The 22,041-nt window shown below is 38.9% G+C and overlaps 1 protein-coding gene across 2 annotated transcripts in view; it reads right to left on the reverse strand.

Annotated features, from left to right (window-relative positions):
* The window catches only part of RAD50 (RAD50 double strand break repair protein), a 97,414-nt gene that overhangs the window by 19,672 nt on the left and 55,701 nt on the right, over window positions 1-22,041 (reverse strand). For both annotated transcript variants that reach the window (XM_035290883.2, XM_035290882.2), the window contains exons 20-21: window positions 16,366-16,493; window positions 13,885-14,109 (exon numbers count right to left, since the gene is read on the reverse strand). In XM_035290883.2, coding sequence (XP_035146774.2) covers window positions 13,885-14,109; window positions 16,366-16,493 — 353 coding nt within the window. The remainder of the gene's footprint in view (window positions 1-13,884; window positions 14,110-16,365; window positions 16,494-22,041) is intronic.

Raw genomic sequence — 22,041 nt, forward strand, 5'->3', positions numbered from 1 at the left:
GAAAAATTAAAACAATTGAACTCATGAAGACAGTGGAGTTACCAGAGGCTGGGAAGGGCAGTGGAGGTGTTAATGGGTACAAAGATATAGTCAAAATAAGATCTAGTATTTGATAGCACAACAGAATGACTACAGTCAATAACAATGTTTTGTACATTTAAAAATAACTAAAATAGTAGAATTGGAATGTATGTAACACAAAGAAGTGATAAATGCTTGAGGTGATGGATACCCCATTTACCGTGATATCATTATTTTTTATTTTTATTTTTTGAGATAAGCTCGCACTGTTGCCCAGGCTGGAGTGCAGTGGCACAATCTCCACTCACTGCAACCTCTGCCTCCCAGGTTCAAGTGATTCTCCTGCCTCAACCTACTGAGTAGCTGGGACTACAGGCACCTGCCACCACACCCAGCTAATTTTTTGTATTTTTAGTAGAGACGGGTTTCACTATGTTGACCAGGATGGTCTTGCACTCCTGACCTTGTGATCTATCCACCTCGGCCTCTCAAAGTGCTGGAATTACAAGCGTGAGCCACCACGCTGGCTTTATTTTTATTTTTTTGTAGAGATGGAGTCTCTGTTGCCCAGCCTGGAGTGCAGTGATGCCATTTCGGGTCACTGAAACCTCCACCACCTGGGTTCAAGCAATACTCCTGCCTCAGCCTCCCGAGTAGCTGGGACTACAGGTGCACACTGACACACCCAGCTAATTTCTTTAGTATTTTAGTAGAGATGGAGTTTCACCATGTTGCCCAGGCTGGTCTCGAACTCCTGAACTCAGGCCATCCGCCCAGCTTGGCTTCCCAAGGTGCTAGGATTACAGGTTTGAGCCACCACACCTGGCCTCTGATGTGATTATTATATACATTGTATGCCTGCATCAAAATATCTCATGGACCACATAAATAAACCTACTATAAAAATTAAAAAAATCTTTTTTTAAAAGGGTTCAAAATCTGTACATCTGTAGTGTTCCGAGACAGCACTTTTAACCATGTATTATGGACTTCTGAAGCCTTTTAAAAAAGTAAAACTTACCATGTTGGATTTTTACATAAAAAAAGTCCATATAAAGTCCAATGTCTTGCTTTATAATACCCATTTTTATTTTTTCATCACAACCAACTTATCTTATTCTAAATAGAAGTTTTTTGGTTTTTGGTTTTTTTTGAGACAGGGTCTCTTTTTGTAACCTCTGCTGGAGTGCAGTGGCACGATCTTGGCTCACTGCAACCCGCCACAGCCTTCTGAGTAGCTGGGATTACAGGTGTGTGCTACCATGCTCAGACAACTTTTGTATTTTTTTGTAGAGATGGGGTTCGCCATATTGCCTAGGTTGGTCTCAAACTCCTGGACTTAAGCAATCCACCCACTCTGGACTCCCAAACTGCTAGGATTATAGGCATAAGCCACTATGCCTGGCCAAATGGGTTTTTACTGACAAAAAATCTGTTTTGACTTGTGTCTCTTCAGATAAACCTGTCCTTGCCAGAAGGTTCCGGATCCCCTATTCCTTAATGTTCAATGAATGTTTGATAAGTCTATTGGATACATAGCATCTGTTGCTAAAGAACTAAAAAAAAAACCTAAAAAGTCCCCTAAAGGCATACATTCAATAGCTGAGAAGACTAAAAAGAATTATTAAAAAATTAAAAACAAATTAAAAACAAAAAACAAATATATGTATGTATAGTCTACTGGGAAGAATCCTTTAAGTTTTGCTTATGTTCCTGTTTCAAAACCTTAAATTCCAAGACTAATCACTTTAAACTGCTGGCTGCATTCAGAGGTTAAAAAACAAAAATTCTCATTTCGTGCAGGCATACAATTCTATGAGCCTTTTTAGACCCAGGGAGCATTGTAACATTAACCTACCCACTTACAATGAAATGAGACGAAAGGTATATCCATGAAATACTCTCAAAAAACTGTTTTAAAAGTTAAACTTAATCTAACAAAAATCTTAGCTTTTTTTTTTTTAAAAAAAAAGTTAAAATAATTGGCTCACTCCCACTATTTCACAGCAAATGGATCTAATTTGTCTTACATGATTACGTACTTCCTAAAACGTGTATATGTCAAAAATACACCAAGGCAATTCTGGGGCCACCTTTGTTATCATCATTAACTAAAAAAGTCCTCACACTGAAACCAGAGTTCTCTCCTGTCTTTCTGAGCCCTGTGGTCTGAATGCCACTGTTTAGGTTGGTCTGTTGACTATGCTGTGTCTGACCAGAGTCTTAGAAGAGAAGAGAACCTCTCTGTGTAACTCTCTTAGTGCTAAGGAAGCTATTTGCCATTCCAGAAAAAAACCACCACCACCAAAATCTAACGTAACTGATAATTCTCCTGCCACAAATAAACAGAACTGCTAGATATATTGATAACAAAAATTATTTTAAATTCATAGTTGAGCTCACAAAAATGAAAGGGAAATCCCTACATAACAGAAACAAAGATAGAACTGAAAACCAGAACAGTTAGTATGTAAACCTGACAGATAAACTAAACTTGGGGTTACTATTATTACTATTGCTGTTATTGTTATTTTTGAGACAGAGTCTCATTCTGTTGCCCAGGCTGGAGTGCAGTGGTGCAATCTTGACTAACTGCAACCTCTTGCTTCCTGGGTTCAAGCGATTCTCCTGCCTCAGCCTCCCGAGTAGCTGGGATTACAGGTGTGCACCAACACACCCAGCTAATTTTTGTATTTTTTAATAGAGACGGGGTTTCGTCGTCTCTATTAATAGAGACCAGGCTGGTCTCGAACTCCTAACCTCAAGTGATCTGCCCACCTCGACCTCCCAAAATGCTGCGATTACAGACGTGAGCCACCGTGCCCAGCCATGAACTTGGGGTTATTTTTTTTTATATCCTAGGGATTGGTTTTTATTACCCAGGACAGAAGATGAAGGATAGGACTTGAGTGAGGAAGAGGATTAGAAGTGACTCCCAACACAAAAAATGGGACTCTTTAAGAGCTATAATATCAATCCTCAATGAAAGAGTTGAAAATTAGTAAGCTGAAAATTCAAAGTCTTGGGTAAATGCTTTATATAGGTTTGGGGTTCAAAGTTATGCTACCAGTGAGTATAGTCCAGGAATCTACCACTTGAGAAATTAACAAAAACTCTACCTGCAGGCCAATGTTTTCTCTGGAGCTCCTAGTTAATATAAAACTAAAATTTCTGTGTAGATGGACATCCACAAGAAAAGGTCACAAGGGAGTCTCATAGAAAAACATAATGCTACTAAAGATAAGCACATAATTAAATGTTAATAAAACACACAAAGAAACTTCACTAGGGGATAGAATCAGCATGCAAAACAGCAGAAGCAGACTCCTCAAATGTGAAATTAAAAAATAATAATCTGAAAGAGAATATAAAATGTGTATATTTAAAATGAGAAAAGACACATTCAAGAAGGAATCAAAATACTAAGGAAGAAAATACATCACAGGCCTGGCGAGGTGGCTCACATCTGTAATCCTAGCACTTTGGGAGGCCTAGGTGGGAGGACTGCTTGACACCAGGAGTTCAAGACCAGCCTGGGCAACATGATGAAACCTCATCTGTATTAAAAATACAAAAATTAGCCAGGTGGTGGCATGCACCTGTAATTCCGGCTACTCGGAAGGCTGAGGAATGAGAACTGCTTGAACCCAGGTGGTGGAGGCTGCAGTGAGCTGAGATCGTGCCATTGCACTCCAGCCTGGGTAACAGAGCCAGACTCTGTTTTAAAAAATTATAAAAAACAATGTAAGTTTCAAGAACAAAATAGAACTTACAGAAAAAAATGAAGGGAAACAAAGACAATGACAACAACTCAATAGGCAGTATAAGTAGCAGCTAAATAATTTATGAATTGCAAGGTGTATACCCAGAGCCCAGTATATGCAGGAGGGACTAAGCAATGAAGACGGAAGAGGAGGTTATGGCTAATAAAAAAGTGAAGAAGGGGAAAACAGTGAGAAATGGAGAAAGAATAGTATTTGAAGAGATAATGCATGAAAAATACCCAAAATTGATGAGATATATCAATCCTCTGATCAAAAAGCCAATTCATGAGCAGAAGAACTAAAACTGAGTCTAGACACCCTATTATAAAAATACAGAACACTGGAGACAAACAGAAAATCTAAGAGAACCAGAGGAAAAAGGCAGATTACTTTCAAAGGAATAATTCAAATGATTTCTCAACTGTAACCATAGAGACCAACAAAAAATGGAATATTTTCAAAGTGCCAAGAGAACAAAACTGTCAACTAGAACTCTATGCTCAGCTAAACTATTGAATTAAGGGCAAAAACTTCTCAAAGACTGGTAAAGAGTTTACCCCTAATAGTTATTCACTGAAAAAAACTAATAAAGGATATACTTCAAAAAAAAAAAAGAAAACCGAAACTAAAGAAGAGAGGAGTGGGATTTAAAAAGCAAGAATGAACAAAGAAATTGCTAAACATGTGGGCTTATGAAACCACCACAATAATTATTACTCATTTGTTATAATTTAAAAACAGGGTAAAACTAAAATATTTGACAACAGAAATAATGCAGATGGGAGAAGATAATTAGTATTTAGGAAGAAGATAAAACAATTCACACATTAAAGCTATGGTTTTTAAACTTGAATATGCATCAGAATTGGGCCGGGCGCAGTGGCTCACACCTGTAATCCCAGCACTTTGGGAGGCCGAGGCAGGTGGATCAAGAGGTCAACAGATCGAGACCATCCTGGTCAACCTGGTCAACATGGTGAAATCTCGTCTCTACTAAAAATACAAAAAATTAGTTGGGCATGGTGGCACGCGCCTGTAATCCCAGCTACTCAGGAGGCTGAGGTAGGAGAATTGCTTGAACCCAGGAGGCGGAGGTTGCGGTGAGCCGAGATCGCGCCATTGCACTCCAGCCTGGGTAACAAGAGCGAAACTCCGTCTCAAAAAAAAAAAAAAATGCGGTTTTCCGACTCAAGATGGCGCTGTGAGAACAACCCAGGATTGGAGCTCGCGTTGTGTCCGCGGAAAGGTGAGTCTGAGCTGCATTTCCAGACTGATCTTTGTTGCCCACGGAACGGGGAAATTCCCAAGTGAAGAGGAGACGCGGGACGCCAGGCAGAACCTCCGCCTGGCGAAGCTGGCAGCCGGGGTAGCAGCGGCCGGCCCTACCCAGCGCTCCCCACAGGGTGCGCTTGTCCGGGTGCCCCGTTGAACCGGCAACAGGAGACGTGAGAGGGCTGGACTTGAGACTGAGCTAGACTTGGACAGTGAGCCAGCCAGGGGATCTCAAGGACAGAGCGTTAGGGTTGGCCCAGTGGGACGAACAAAACCACGATTTCAAACAAGCCCCGGAGGCTCTGAGGGGGAGGGGCGTCCACCATTACCGAGGCAACCCGCCCCAACTGAGATACACGCCCATTGCTGACGCAGCCAGCCGGTCTGAGGCAACCCGTCCCTACTGAGATACACGCCCACTGCTGACGCAGCCTGCCGTTGCCGAGGCAACCCGTCCCTACTGAGATACACGCCCACTGCTGACGCACCCTGCCGTTGCCGAGGCAACCCGTCCCTACTGAGATACACGCCCACTGCTGACGCAGCCTGCCGTTGCCGAGGCAACCCGCTACAACAGAGAGACTCCGCCGCAGGGCGTGGCGGAGACCACAGCAGAGCCTGCAGGAACAGGGCTAATCACACAACAGCAGGGCGGAGCCTCAGCAGCCAAACAGCAGCTAGTCTGCGTCCTAGCTGGGCAGGACCTCAACGGACATCCAAAAATAAAGCCCAAACCCCTCAACACAGAGCATTTGAGAAAAAAAAAGGGTTTTTTAATGAGCTCTGTTGCTGCAGAATCAAACATAGCAGCCTAACAGCCCTGAATGAACAACAGAGCTCACAGCTCAGCAATTAAGCCCCTATAAAGTACAAACTGTCTCCTCAAGCAGCTCCCTGACCCCTCTATATCCAAAAGACTGACACTAGGCAGGCATCATCCTGGGACAAAGATAGCAGAAAAAGAAACGGGTAGCATCCCTCGCTGTGCCACAGCTGCTAGAGGTGCACCCCAGACAAGCAGGGTCTGGAGCGGACCTCAGCAGTCGTACAGCGAAGGGGCTAGACTGGTAGAAGGAAAACCAAGCAACAGAAATACTTCATCATCAACATTCTGGGTGTCCACTCAGAGACCCAATCGAAAAGTCAGCAACTACGCAGACGACCAGCGGACAAATCCACAAAGATGGGAAGAAACCAGCGCAAAAAGGAGGAAAACACCCGAAACCAGAACACCTCGCCTCCTAGAAAGGACCAAAACTCCTCACCAGCAAGGGAACAAAGCTGGACGGAGAATGACTGTGACGAAATGACGGAATTAGACTTCAGAAGATGGATAATGAGAAACTTTTGTGAGCTAAAAGATCATGTATTAAATCAATGCAAAGAAACTAAGAACCTTGAAAAAAGATTTGAAAAAAGATTCGAGGAAATGATAACAAGAATGGATAACTTAGAGAGGAATATGAATGAATTAAAGGAGCTGAAAAACACAATACGAGAACTTCGCGAAGCAAACACAAGTTTCAATAGCCGAATTGACCAAGCAGAAGAAAGAATATCTGAAGTCGAAGACCAACTCAATGAAATAAAACGAGAAACCAAGATTAGAGAAAAAAGCGCAAAAAGGAATGAACAAAGTCTCCAAGAAATGTGGGACTATGTGAAAAGACCTAACCTACGTTTGATAGGTGTACCAGAAGGGGACGAAGAGAATGAATCCAAGCTGGAAAATACTCTTCAGGACATCATCCAGGAAAATTTCCCCCACCTAGCAAGACAGGCCAACACTCAATTGCAGGAAATACAGAGAACACCACAAAGATATTCCGCAAGAAGAGCAACCCCAAGGCACATAATCGTCAGATTCAACAGGGTTGAAATAAAGGAGAGAATACTAAGGGCAGCCAGAGAGAAAGGTCGGGTCACCCACAAAGGGAAGCCCATCAGACTCAGAGCAGATCTCTCGGCAGAAACACTACAAGCCAGAAGAGAGTGGGGGCCAATATTCAACATTCTTAAAGAAAAGAACTTTCAACCCAGAATTTCATATCCAGCCAAACTGAGCTTCAGAAGTGAAGGAAAAATAAAATCCTTTGCGAACAAGCAAGTACTCAGAGATTTTGTCACCACCAGGCCTGCTTTACAAGAGCTCCTAAAAGAGGCACTACACATAGAAAGGATCAACCAGTACCAGCCATTCCAAAATCACACTGAATGCTAAAGAGCATCAACATAATGAAGAATCTACAACAACTAACAGGCAAAACAGCCACTTAGCATCAAAATGGCAGTATCAAATTCACACATAACAATATTAACCCTAAATGTAAATGGACTAAACGCACCAATCAAAAGACACAGACTGTCAAATTGGATAAAAATCCAAAACCCATCAGTGTGCTGTATACAGGAAACCCATCTCACATGCAAGGATACACAAAGGCTCAAAATAAAGGGATGGAGGAAGATTTACCAAGCTAATGGAAAGCAAAAAAAAGCAGGAGTTGCAATTCTCATCTCTGATAAAATAGACTTAGAAGCAACAAAGATCAAAAGAGACAAAGAAGGCCATTACATAATGGTAAAAGGATCGATACAACAAGAAGAGCTAACGATCCTAAACATATATGGACCCAATGCAGGAGCACCCAGATACATAAGGCAAGTTCTTAATGACTTACAAAAGGACTTAGACTCCCACACAATAATAGTGGGAGACTTTAACACTCCACTGTCAATACTAGACAGATCAACCAGACAGAAAATCAACAAGGATATCCAGGGCTTGAACTCAGACCTGGAGCAAGCAAACCTGATAGACATTTACAGAACTCTCCACCCCAAATCCACAGAATACACATTCTTCTCAGCACCACATCACACCTACTCTAAAATTGACCACATAATTGGAAGTAAAGCACTGCTCAACAAATGCAAAACAACTGAAATCATAACAAACAGCCTCTCAGACCATAGTGCAATCAAGTTAGAACTCAGAATTCAGAAACCGACCCAGAACCGCACAGCTTCATGGAAACTGAACAACTGGCTCTTGAATGTTGACTGGGTAAACAATGAAATGAAGGCAGAAATAAAGAAGTTCTTCGAAACCAATGAGAACGAAGACACAATGTGCCAGAACCTCTGGGACACATTTAAAGCAGTCTCTAGAGGAAAGTATATAGCAATAAGTGCCCATATGAGGAGAATGGAGAGATCCAAAATTGACACCCTATCATCAAAATTGAAAGAGCTAGAGGAGCAAGATAAAAAAAACTCAAAACCCAGCAGAAGACAAGAAATAACTAAGATCAGAGCTGAGCTGAAGGAGATTGAGACACGAAAAACCCTTCAAAAAATCAATAAATCCAAGAGCTGGTTTTTTGAAAAGATCAACAAAATAGACCACTAGCCAGATTGATTAAAAATAAAAGAGAGAACAACCAAATAGATGTAATAAAAAATGATAAAGGGGAAATCACCACAGATTCCACAGAAATTCAAAGCATCATCAGAAAATATTACAAACAACTATATGCGCATAAACTAGTAAACCTGGAAGAAATGGATAAATTCCTGGACTCCTGTGTCCTCCCAAGCCTAAACCAGGAGGAAGCTGAAACTATGAATAGACCAATAACAAGGTCTGAAGTTGAGGCAGCAATTAAGAGCCAACCACACAAAAAAAGCCCAGGTCCAGACGGGTTCACAGCCGAATTCTACCAGACACACAAGGAGGAGCTGGTACCATTCCTTCTAAAACTATTTCAAACAATCCAAAAAGAGGGAATCCTTCCCAAATCATTTTATGAGACCAACATCATCCTGATACCAAAACCCGGCAGAGACCCAACGAGAAAAGAAAACTTCAGGCCAATATCCATGATGAACATAGATGCAAAAATCTTCAATAAAATATTGGCAAGCCGATTGCAACAGCAAATCAAAAAACTTATTCATCATGATCAAGTAGGATTCATCCCAGGGATGCAAGGCTGCTTCAACATACACAAGTCTATCAACGTAATTCACCACATAAACAGAACCAAAAACAAAAACCACATGATTATCTCAATTGACGCAGAGAAGGCATTTGACAAAATTCAACAGCCCTTTATGCTAAAAACCCTCAATAAACTCGGTATCGATGGAACGTATCTCAAAGTAATAAAAGCTATTTACGACAAACCAACAGCCAATATCATACTGAATGGGCAAAAACTGGAAGCATTCCCTTTGAAATCTGGCACTAGACAAGGATGCCCTCTCTCACCACTCCTATTCAATATAGTACTGGAAGTTCTAGCCAGAGCAATCAGGCAAGAAAAAGAAATAAAGGGTATTCAGATAGGAAAGGTGGAAGCCAAATTGTCTCTATTTGCAGACGACATGATAGTATACCTAGAAGACCCCATTGCCTCAGCCCAAAAACTCCTGAAACTGATAAGCAACTTCAGCAAAGTCTCAGGATGTAAAATCAATGTGCAAAAATCACAAGCATTCGTCTACACCAATAACAGACTTAAAGAAAGCCAAATCAAGAGCGAACTGCCATTCGCAATTGCTACAAAAAGAATAAAATACCTTGGAATACAACTCACAAGGAACGTAAGAGACCTCTTCAAGGAGAACTACAAACCACTGCTCAACGAAATCAGAGAGGACACAAACAGATGGAGAAACATTCCATGTTCATGGTTAGGAAGAATTAATATCGTGAAAATGGCTATACTGCCCAAAGTAATTTACAGAATCAACGCAATCCCTATCAAGCTACCATCGACTTTCTTCACAGAACTGGAAAAAACCACCATGAACTTCATATGGAACCAAAAGAGAGCCCGCATAGCCAAGTCAATTCTAAGCAAAAAGAACACAGCAGGGGGCATCACACTACTGGATTTCAAACTATACTACAAGGCTACAGTAATCAAAACAGCATGGTACTGGTACCAAAACAGAGATATAGACCAATGGAACAAAACAGAGGCACCGGAGGCAACACAACATACATACAACTATACAATCTTTGATAAACCTGACAAAAACAAGCAATGGGGAAAGGATTCCATGTTTAACAAATGGTGTTGGGAAAACTGGCTAGCCATGTGCAGAAAGCAGAAACTGGACCCTTTCCTGACACCTTACACTAAAATTAACTCCAGATGGATTAAAGACTTAAACATAAGACCTGGCACCATAAAAACCCTAGAAGGAAATCTAGGCAAAACTATCCAGGACATAGGAGTAGGCAAGGACTTCATGAACAAAACACCAAAAGCATTGGCAACGAAAGCCAAAATAGACAAATGGGACCTAATGAAACTCCACAGCTTCTGCACGGCAAAAGAAACAGTCACTAGAGTGGATCGGCAACCAACAGAATGGGAAAAAATTTTCGCAGTCTACCCATCTGACAAAGGGCTGATATCCAGAATTTACAAAGAACTCAAACAGATTTACAGGAAAAAAACAAACAAGCCCATTCAAAAGTGGGCAAAGGATATGAACAGATAGTTTACGAAAGAAGACATATATGAGGCCAACAATCATATGAAAAAATGCTCATCATCACTGGTCATCAGAGAGATGCAAATCAAAACCACATTGAGATACCATCTCACGCCAGTTAGAATGGCGATCATTAAAAAATCTTGAGACAACAGATGCTGGAGAGGATGTGGAGAAAAAGGAACACTTTTACACTGTTGGTGGGAGTGTAAATTAGTTCAACCACTGTGGAAGACAGTGTGGCGATTCCTCAAGGCCTTAGAAATAGAAATTCCATTTGACCCAGCAATCCCATTACTGGGTATATATCCAAAAGTCTGTAAATCGTTCTACTATAAGGACACATGTACACGAATGTTCATTGCAGCACTGTTTACAATAGCAAAGACCTGGAATCAACCCAAATGCCCATTGATAATAGACTGGATTGGAAAAATGTGGCACATATACACCATGGAATATTATGCAGCAATCAGAAATGATGAGTTTGTATCGTTTGTAGGGACATGGATGAATCTGGAGAACATCATCCTCAGCAAACTGACACAAGAACAGAAAATGAAACACCGCATATTCTCACTCATAGGTGGGTGATGAAAAATGAGAACACATGAACACAGAAAGGGGAGTACTAAACACTGGGGTCTATTGGCGGGAAAAGGGGAGGGCCAGTGGGAGGGGGAGGTGGGGAGGGATAGCCTGGGGAGAAATGCCAAATGTGGGTGAAGGGGAGAAGAAAAGCAAAGCACACTGCCATGTGTGTACCTACGCAACTGTCTTGCATGCTCTGCTCATGTACCCCAAAACCTAAAATCCAATAAAAATTAAAAAAAAAAAAAAAATGCATCAGAATCACCCAAAACGCTTGTCAAAAATAGACTGCTAGGCCATACCTCCCACATTTTTCGTCCAGGTCTGGGGTAGAGGCTGAGAATTTGCATTCCTAACATGTTCCAAGGTGATACTGATAATAGTGTTCCAGGACCACTTTGAGAATTAATGCATATGATTATAAATCAAATAAGTATGCTAAAAATTAAAAGGTAAACACTCAAATAACTAAAGTAGAATACAATTGATCCTTAAACACAGGTTTGAACTGTGTTGGTCTACATTTACACAGATTTTCTTCCACTTCTGCCATCCGAGACAGCAAGACTGATCCCTCCTCTTCTTCCTCCTCCTCTTCAGTGTGAAGAGGACAAGGATGAAGACCTTTATGATGATTCATTAAGGTCTTAACAAGAAATATATTTTCTCTTAACAAAAAATATATTTTCTCTTATAATTTTTTTTCTTTTCTCTAGTTTACTTTATGGTAAGAATACAGCATATAATACATATAATATATAAAATATATGTTAATCAACTGTTTCTGTTATCAGTAAGGCCTTCAGTCAACAACAGGCTATTAGTAAAGTTCTGAGGGAATCAAAAGTTACATGTGGATTTCTGACTGAGTGGGGCTTAGTGTCCCTAATCCCCATGTTATATGGTCAACCACATAACCCAAAAAAGGGAAAAAGGAGGAGTCAAGAAAAATAAATCCATCTCCAAAAGGCAGGAAAGGAAAAAAAGATGGCAGAAATAAATTCAATTCTATTGAATAATCACAATGAATATGAAAGGACTAAATTCACTGGTTAAAAGACAGACATACACTGGATAAAGTTCTGATATACGCTAAATATATTATAAAGCTATAGTAATTAAGATGGTGTGAGAAATGGCACAGAGATGGACAAAGTAACCAGTGAAGTAGAACAGAGAACCCAGGACCAACTCAGGAACATATGGAATTCTGAAATATGACAGAAATGACACTACAGGTCACTGAGAAGAGAACAGCTTATCAATAAATTAAGCCACGACAACTGGTTATTCATAACAGAAAAAATCCAACTTAGAATAAATGTACTTACATGTGAAAGGCAAAATTTAAAACTTTTAGACTAAAATAGGGAAGGATTTCTTAAAAAGACACACCAAGAGCTAACCAGAAAAGGCTGCTAAATTCAACTAACTCAAAATCAAATCCAGTGTCATCAAAAGATGCCAAGTAAAAATGATAAGCATAATGTTTGAAAAGACATTTGTAATACATATAACTGAATGAAAAGGAATTGAAACGCAGAAGAGATAAAGAAGACATTTAAATCAGTAAGAAAAGACCAACAGGGCCAGGAACAGTGCCTTCTGCCTATGACCCCAGCACTTTGGGAGGCTGAAGTGGGAGGACTGCTTGAGCCCAGTAGTTTGAGGTTACACCAAACTATGATTACGCCACTGCACTCCAGCCTGGGTGACAAAGAGGAACTCTGTCCCAAAAACAAACAAACAAAAATACAAGACTAATAAGGTATACACAATGATTTATTTTAAACCTGTGAGGTTGGCAAAGATTAAGAAATTTATAAATCCAATGTCAAAGGGCCCATCCAAAAAACCCTTATATACTGCTAGTGGTATAAATCAGTAAAGCCATTTCTGGAAAACAACATTATTTTGTAAAATTAAGCAAATTCTGCAACACAAATATAACCTTATACCTTTCATCCAGAAGACATGACAAGACCTGGAAAAAAAACCCAAATGTTCATCTATAGGAGAATGGATTCACTGTGGTCTATTACCGTAGTAGATTCTGTACATCAGTGAAAATGAATGAACTATGGCTATAAACAACATGGATAAACAAAAGCAAACCCAAATAAAAAAGCAAATCCCAGAATATCATACCATTTTAAAGCTCAAAATATGACATATATATGATGAAACTGTTTTTTAAAAAAGCAGAGAAAGTAAAAATCTTTGTCACTGGTCACTGGTTACAGGGAGTGGGGAGGACAGAAGGTTGAGATAAGAAGGGAGCACCTAAGTGGATGCCAATTATTGATAATGGCAGAATTCTTGGATTGGTTACAGGGAGGTAATATGAATACTCCTTGATATTAATATGCTTTATATATTAACTTCATAACTTAAGCTAGTGTGTTTACATACATACATGTATTTTTCCATTCTGTGGTATACATAAAATATCATATTTAGAAAGGAAAAATGAGGGGCCAGGCGTGGGGGCTCACACCTATAATCCCAGCTACTCAGGAGGCTGAGGCTGAGGCTGAGAATCACTTGAATCCGGGAGGCAGAGGTTGCAGTGAGCTGAGGTTGCGCCACTGCACTCCAGCCTGGCCAGTAAGACTGAAACTCTGTCTCAAAAAAAAAAAAAAGAAAAAATGAGGGAAAAGATTACTAAAATATGCTAGTCGATATTCACTAGCATATGGGAACAAAACCCTCAGTTAACACTTACTGGTCAAGAGTCTTATAATAAATATCCAGATCCTTGTTCACCAGTTCTGTTGTCCTCATAACAATCATCATTTCTCTGTACTTTTCCTCAGCATCCCGAAATTGCGGTTCTCGAAGTTCTTTCTTAAAATGAATAATTTCTTCCTCATAACCTTTCTGTCGCCCTAATGCCAAGCTGTGATTTCTTTTTATATTTTCTATGTTCTCTTCCAACTTCTGATGTTCACTGGAAAAAAGAAAAATGACAAATGAGGACCATTTTTTAGCTTTTGACAACCTGAAGTGGAAAAGTCATAGATATCTTTAGATAGGTAAATACCATTCTCCTTGGCAATCAGTATAACAGAGTCTCTCCTTGCTTTTTATTTAAGGCTTCAGTACTAATAAAACCCCTCTCTTCCTTCTCTGCCCCACATAGGTTGCTAAACAGCTAATTTTGTGTGTTGAATAGTGAACCCTTATAGCATGTGATCACTGATAAAGTTCCCGGCCTTTAGACACTAAGTAAAGCACTCTGGTGTTTAATATTACACATTCACAAACTTCTGACTGTGAACTGAGAATGCAGTTATCAACACTAAGAAGTTACAAGTAACAGGCTTCATCATTTTGCTTATAATATGTCAAAGACACAACAGAATTTTATCTGAATGAAATCATATATTAATTCTCTGCAGTAATACTTAACAAAAATTTGGATTCCTCCATGAAAACAAAATTTCTCTTGCACGAGTATAAAAACCATAATAATGATGAGAAGTAAAATATCCAAACTTTTCTGATAATTTAGATTTTACAAATTTCAATGAATGCTTTAAAAATCTTCATTTATTTAACAATCACTTATTAAGCATCTTCTTTTTTTTTTTGAGCCGGAGTTTCACTCTTGTTACCCAGGCTGGAGTGCAATGGCGTGATCTCGGCTCATCGCAACCTCTGCCTCCTGGGTTCAGGATAATCCTCCTGCCTCAGCCTCCTGAGTAGCTGGGATTACAGGCACGCGCCACCGTACCCAGCTAATTTTTTGTATTTTTAGTAGAGACGGGGTTTCACCATGTTGACGAGGATGGTCTTGATCTCTTGACCTTGTGATCCACCTGCCTTGGCCTCCCAAAGTGCTGGGATTATAGGCGTGAGCCACCGCGCCCGGCCAAGCATCTTCTTATGTGCCAGGCACTGTTCTCAAATATATGGGCATCTTACAGAGTTGACCGGATTAGAAGTTTTGTTGACATTTGTGTTGTGTCCTGGCTGAAGAAAGGTTTGAATAATAGTTGTACTTAGTAATGTGAATCAATGTAAAAAGTATTGTTATGTACCAATCACAGAAGAAATTTTTTAAATATCTGGTTTTGGTCTTTAGTAGCCAAGTATAAATTATTTCATTTCAAAGTTTCTTCTAAAAGCATTACTTTTCCAACTTGCCATGGAAAGTACTAACATTGTAGTGTAAAAGAACTGAGGCTTGGGAACTAGGATATTAAGGTCACATTCCTGGCTTTCATCATAATTTCCTCTGTAATTTTTCTGGGTCTCAGTGTCCTCAGGCATAAACAATGAAGGCTTTGAAGATGTCAACCTCTTCTATTTACAAAATCTGATCTCCCTGATACAAGAAAGAGATTTTAAATAGCTAAACTTAGAGTACTTAACGATAACACAGGATTAACCATTTGTTAGGCTTTATAAATTAAGTTAAACTTCACTTTACTATACCCTTTAGAAAAACTTAAGCATTCGTTCATTCAGATTTCTGTATATATTCAAGATGACAAATAAAAACTCTACAAGGAAGGGTTTAAGAAATGAGCGGCCTAGATTTAACCAGTTGAGGTAGTTCACAATCTAAATATTTGCCTAGTACAACCTTTTACACCAGTCTAGTGCCTTAGCATCAACCAGGTTCTTACAGAATTCCTAAGACAACTCTAAGGCAGTCAAGGCAGGAATAAAATCTTTTCTGCTGTACCAGGAAGGCAGCAACTACAATAAGGAACAATAAAACCAGATAAAGGAAGAATGAGGCTCATCTTTCAAAAGAAATGCTCTGGTGAATGCATAATTACAAATGAGAAAATCTAGAATGAATCTTTGTTGACAAATCACTGTGGCAACAACTCCATTGACAATATTTATAGATAGTGCGAGCTCTGACCCATGCAAGGTCCATAGGCGCATATTCTCTATGCTTAGTACCACTATTCTATGCAGCAGGCTAGCAGATGTATGGTGACTAAGCATGTTCAATACTAAGTACCTAAGGTCCATCACTATACCATGATCAACAATTCTGTAATACTTCTTCAGTAATTCAGTCCTTAAGGCCATGAAATATAATTGTATCAAAATACCGTTCACCTTCTAGTAACTCTCAGAGGATACTAGGCTGAGGCTAAAATTCTTTTAAAACAGCTATTTAATATCCTTCACATTCCAATAATAAAGACCTTTCTTCAAACCAAAGATTATTTTAAAAGCATACTTTTTCATTTGCAAAACCTGCATTTGACCCATTTCCTTCAAATGTTGTTTTCTTTCTTCTTCGACTTCTTTTAGTTCCTCATTTCTTTTTCTTAAAGTAAGGTTATCCTGTAGCCACCTTTCTTGTATCTAAAGGTAAACATTAAATTAGTTAACAAAAATAACAGGCAACTGCTGACCGGAAGTGCTATTTCGGTCTTACTTAGAATCATGTGAAATTCAACAGAAGGAGAATAAGCCAGTGTGAAGGAATCTCCAGGTATGGGGCAATCTGGATGGCCCATCCCCATCCACAGTCACGAGTGTTATACCTCTTGTAGCACAGCTTTTACTGCTCTTTCATGACCATAATCTAAAAACCAGGTCTACTGTTTGATGGGGAGTCTCATAATGATTTGAGCATATATCTGTGTACTTATTTACTTACAAAGTATTAAAATATTTAGTCAAAATGCTAGGAAATTGTGTTCACTTACAAACATAAAAAACAGAAATTTTAAATGGTAAAATTAAAAATATAACTAGATATTTTAATAGCTACATCCCTAGTGGATCATTTTGCATAGGAACACCAGTGATAAAGCCTACCGACCTACAAGATCATAAGAGATCAATACTACCATTGAAGTCTTCCCCAACTTTTTCTTCCCAGTTCTAACAAGTACCAAGACTATTAGAACCTGTTAGTCATATGTCACATACAACTTCTACCTTTAGGTTGACAAATAATAATCACACAAGGCAGTAAGAAGTGCCACAACAGTAGTATGTGTCTATGAACTTCATACTTTCTTAGCCACTGAAATGAAATTTCAAATAATTGTCTGTTCTTGTTGAGCAGTTCTGTCCTTCAAATGAGACTCAATCACACTCAGCAGCAGCGGCAACAACAAAATTATTTTCCTGGTGATTAAAATGAACTATGTTGTCAAGAGACAATTATTAGAAAACAATTTGTAAGTTGATTCTTTGGAATGTAGGAAAAAAAAATTCCTGCTGAAAGAATGGTGGTTTGGCCCACAAATCCTGTGTATAGAAAACTTATCCCAAGTTTGGAGTCAGGATTTCTCAAAAAGGGAGCTGGGACCCTCCTGCAATAGCCCTTGCAGCTAAGCTAAACTCAGTGTTGTGGGAAGTGGGAGAGATGGACAGATCTGTCACATTGTCTTGCCCCAACAGTAAAGGCCAGGGACTGGTAGATGGGAGAGGGAAGTCAAGGATTTCTCTCACATGCTTAATGTTCATATCCAATCCTGCCCAGGTATGCGTGACCATTTTTAGAGTTATCTTTTTCTTTTTTAACAGTCAGAAAGTAAGGCTACCTTCATATTTCCTGGAAATAATATAAACATAGGGTTTATCCACAGGGTCCACATGTACAGATTCAACTAACCATGGATCAAAAATATTGGGGGAAAAACACAATAAAAAAATAATAGTATAATACAAAAATACAAATTTAAAATAATACAACTATTTATATAGCATTTATATATTAATATCATAAGCAATCTAGAGATTAAAGTATATCAGAGGATATGGATAGGTTATATGCAAATACTACACGTGCCATTTTATATAAAGGATTTGAGCATCCCAGATTTTGGTATCTGTTGTATCACGGGGTCCTGGAACCAATCCCCCAGAGACACTGAGACAACTGCATACATATCTACTAAAGGCATTATTATAGGCGGTTAAAAGTAACTAAAATAATATGGTTATAAATGTCCTTTGTTGCCAAGGCAATCTAATGTATCACTGTAGCTACTGTGACTTACCAAGGTTCTTTCATGGGGACTATGCTTGTTTTTCCTTATTAGATACAAGGGAATGTGCTACTACTTACTTTCATCTAATACTGTGTAACATTTGAGTTTGCTTTCACCATTGCAAGAAAGGACTCTTTAAAGTGCTATCACATTTTTAGATGAGATTGATTTTTGGCACAAATACTGTTGCTGGTCTGTCTACCTGCATTGTTACCAGAAAGCCAGGCATTTCTTTCTTTTAGGTCAGCTTCCATTATTCTTCCTTTAGTTTTGAAAGACTATAATTTCTACCACATCAAGAGTATAATGCTTTGAAGTCAGGTCATCTAGGCTCAAATCACAGTGTTACTACTTTTAAACTGGATAACTTTGAGCAAATAAAATTCTCTGAACCTCAGTTTGCTTATAACATGGGTGATTATACTACTACCTATCATAAGGAACTATTGTGTGGCCAGGCGCAATGGTTCACACCTATAAACCAGCACTTTGGGAGGCTGAGGCAGGCAGATTACTTGAAGTCAAGAGTTCAAGATCAGCCTGGCCAACACAGGGAAATCCTATCTCTACTAAAAATACAAAAATTAGCCAGGCATGGTGGTGCTCATCTGTAGCCCTAGATACTCAGTAGGTTGAGGCAGGAGAATCACTGGAACCCAGGAGGCAAACGTTGTGGTGAGTTGAGATTGTGCCACTGTACTCCAGCCTGGGTGACAAAGCAAGACTCCATCTCAAAAAGCAAACAAACAAAACAAGAAAACCCAAACTATTGTGAAGATTAAAGGAATTAGTGTATGTAATCAGTATAGTCCCTGGCTCAATAATTGCTAATAAAATGCCTTTTGGGTCAAATTTGTCCTTTATACTTTAAGCAATGAAAATTCCAATTATATCTACAACATATAAAATATTAGAGAAAGGAAGGGAAAAAGATGCAGTAATAGTATACCACAACTGTTTTTCCATTCTACTAGAAATTTGATAGTGTTCAAGTTCAACCTCTGTTACTACTTTTTGTGACTTTGGGCAAATCAGGTCACCTCCAGTTCCCTTCATATATCCTTCATCTGAAAAATGAGAAAGGCAGTTTATTAAGTTTCCAAATTATTTTATTCTGTGGACTAAATATAGCAAGGCTTAAATCAGTATGTAAACAATGATTATTAGGCTCCTCAGCTCTTAAATATTAACCCCAATTATCCAACTCAAATGATAGTTAATACATGGAGCTGGTCACCTACGGAAACAAAAAGTAACTGCATTCTAGATACCTGTGAGAGAGTGGCATGCTGAACAGATTACAGTCTAGTGTCCAACGAAAGTCTAGCTGGGAATAACACCACTTCTAGAAGACTGCCTGAAAGCTATGCAGTCCATCCAGTGATGGCTCAGTTATTGACAGCTAAAAGAATACATCAGAACCTCTAAGGAATTTCAACAAAACACACATATCTCTACCCAAACCCCCAGGATTCTGATTTACTGGTGTGAACTGGAGACACAGACTTGTTTGTCTCTAAGACAGGGTCTTGTTCTGTTGCCCAGGCTGGAGTGCAGTGGCACAATCACGGCTCACTGCAGTATTGAACTCCCCAGCTTAAGCAATCCTCCCACCTGAGCTTCCCAAGTAGCTGGGACTACAGGTGCACACCGTCACATCTGGCTAATTTTTTGTAGAGATGGGGTTTCGCCTATTGCCCAGGATAGTTTGGAACTCCCAGGCTCAAGCAATCTGCCTGCCTTGGCCTCCCAAATTGCTGGGATTACAGGCATGAGCCACTGCACCCAGCCACATATGTATTTTTAATAACCTACGTGATTTTTAAAAATCGAGATGTAATTAACATGCCACAAAATTAACCATTTAAGCATGTACAATTCCGTGGTTTTAGTTTACTTCACCATTAAAACATGTACAATTCCGTGGTTTTAGTTTATTTACAAGTTTACACAACCATCACCACTATCCAATTCCAGAGCATCTGATTAACCCAAAGGAGATCTCATATTCATCAGCAGTCACTATATTCTTTCCTCACCTCTATCCCCTGGAAACATTAATCTGCTGTCTGTCACTGGATTTACCTATTCTGTACATTTATTATAAGTGGAATCATAAATTATGTGGTTTTTGGGACTGGCTTCTTTTGCTTAGCATGTTTTAAGGGTTCATTCATGTTGCAGCATGTATCCTCCTTTTTATGGCTGAATAATATTCCATTATATGGGTATACCACATTTTGTTGATCTGCTCATTAGCTGATGACCATTGGGTATGTCCATATTTTGGCTATTATAAATAATACTGCTATGAGAATTCTTCTACAAGCTGTTGTGGGAACACATGTTTTCAATTTTCTTAGTTCTATACCCAGAGAGAAAAAACTCAGATGATTTACAAGTGCCCCTAGCTAAGAACCTTTGCTTTCTAAACATTCTAACATGTACTTCAGGTTTCAATCATATCAACCTCTATAGAACCTCATATCAAGGGATATCGATGTTGAGATACACTCTATTTTTTTTTTTAAGCCCTAAGAAGTCTGTTGAAGACTATACAAGTCTTCCTTTCTATGAATAGAGAGATTTTCCTCTGGTCTCAGTAAAAGGAACTGGTTTTCTTTTAGCATTGACACAAGTGAATGTTGACTAATTGTGACTTCAACTCTTCATTTTTTTTATTTTTATTTTTTGAGATGCAGGTTCACTCTTATCACCCATGCTGGATTGCAATGGCATGATCTCAGCTCACTGCAACCTCCGCCTCCGAGATTCAAGTGATTCTCCTGCCTCAGCCTCCTGAGTAGTTGGGATTACAGGCGCGTGTCACCATGCCTAGCTAACTTTCATATTTTTAGTAGAGGCAGGGTTTTACCATGTTGGGCAGGCTGGTCTCAAACTCCTGACCTCAGGTAATCTGTCTGCCTGGGCTTCCCGTAGTGCTGGGATTATAAATGTGAGCCACTGTGCCAGGCCTTCTCTCTTCATTTGATTACTAGAAAGCACATGAGACCTCATGTATACTTTTTATATACTTCTCTCCTGCCTTCATTATTTTCTTGCCCTTATTTCTACACTGTCTTGTTTTCCCATTAATTTGAAACATATTTAACATGCTCTACTGTATATAACTAAGTAAATAATTTCTGGAACAAGGAAGGTTACAAAGTAAACGAATACCATCAGATCCACTAAGTTTAGACCATCACCTTAAAAGGGGTCATAGATTGGTAAATCTTAACAATTTCGTGTATGTATACAGAGAGCTACTACGAATTTATAGATTGTGATTTTATACAGGCAACCACATAAAAGCTAGTGATAATTATTTTGTTATATATGTATCATAAATTTATACAGTTATTCAGCTTGTATTAGGACAGGCAGAGATTTGATTTTCCTTTGATTTCATGTATTTGAAATTCTTGGTGCTACAGAAATAGACTCAGCAGAATACTAATATAACTAATCTTTCAAATGATTTTTAGCAATCACTTATAATGAGGTGGTTGATAAAGCATTCAAATAGTAAATTTTGTTTAAGAGTAAGAACAGAGAAATAGTATAGTTTTTAAAGGCATTAACTACCATGCTTGCATAAAGCATGTGATCATAGCTTCTTGATATAATTTTGACTATACTGTAGAAATTTCTTTAAGAGAAAATAAATGATACTGGAATGAACCAGAAAATGACTTAATATATAAACATTTCCTTACAGATAACTTTCAAGATTAAACCATAATCCCTCTTTATGAATTTATGCTACATAAAGATATGTCAGAATAAGAAAAGATACAGATATATGTTAAAGATACTCACTGTCACATAGTTTGTGACATGGAAATAAAATCAACCTGAGTAAGTTCTGGTATATACACAAAATGGACTATTCTATAATCATT

Source organism: Callithrix jacchus, chromosome 2 (assembly GCF_049354715.1).
Source record: "Callithrix jacchus isolate 240 chromosome 2, calJac240_pri, whole genome shotgun sequence".
Lineage (NCBI taxonomy): Eukaryota > Metazoa > Chordata > Mammalia > Primates > Cebidae > Callithrix > Callithrix jacchus.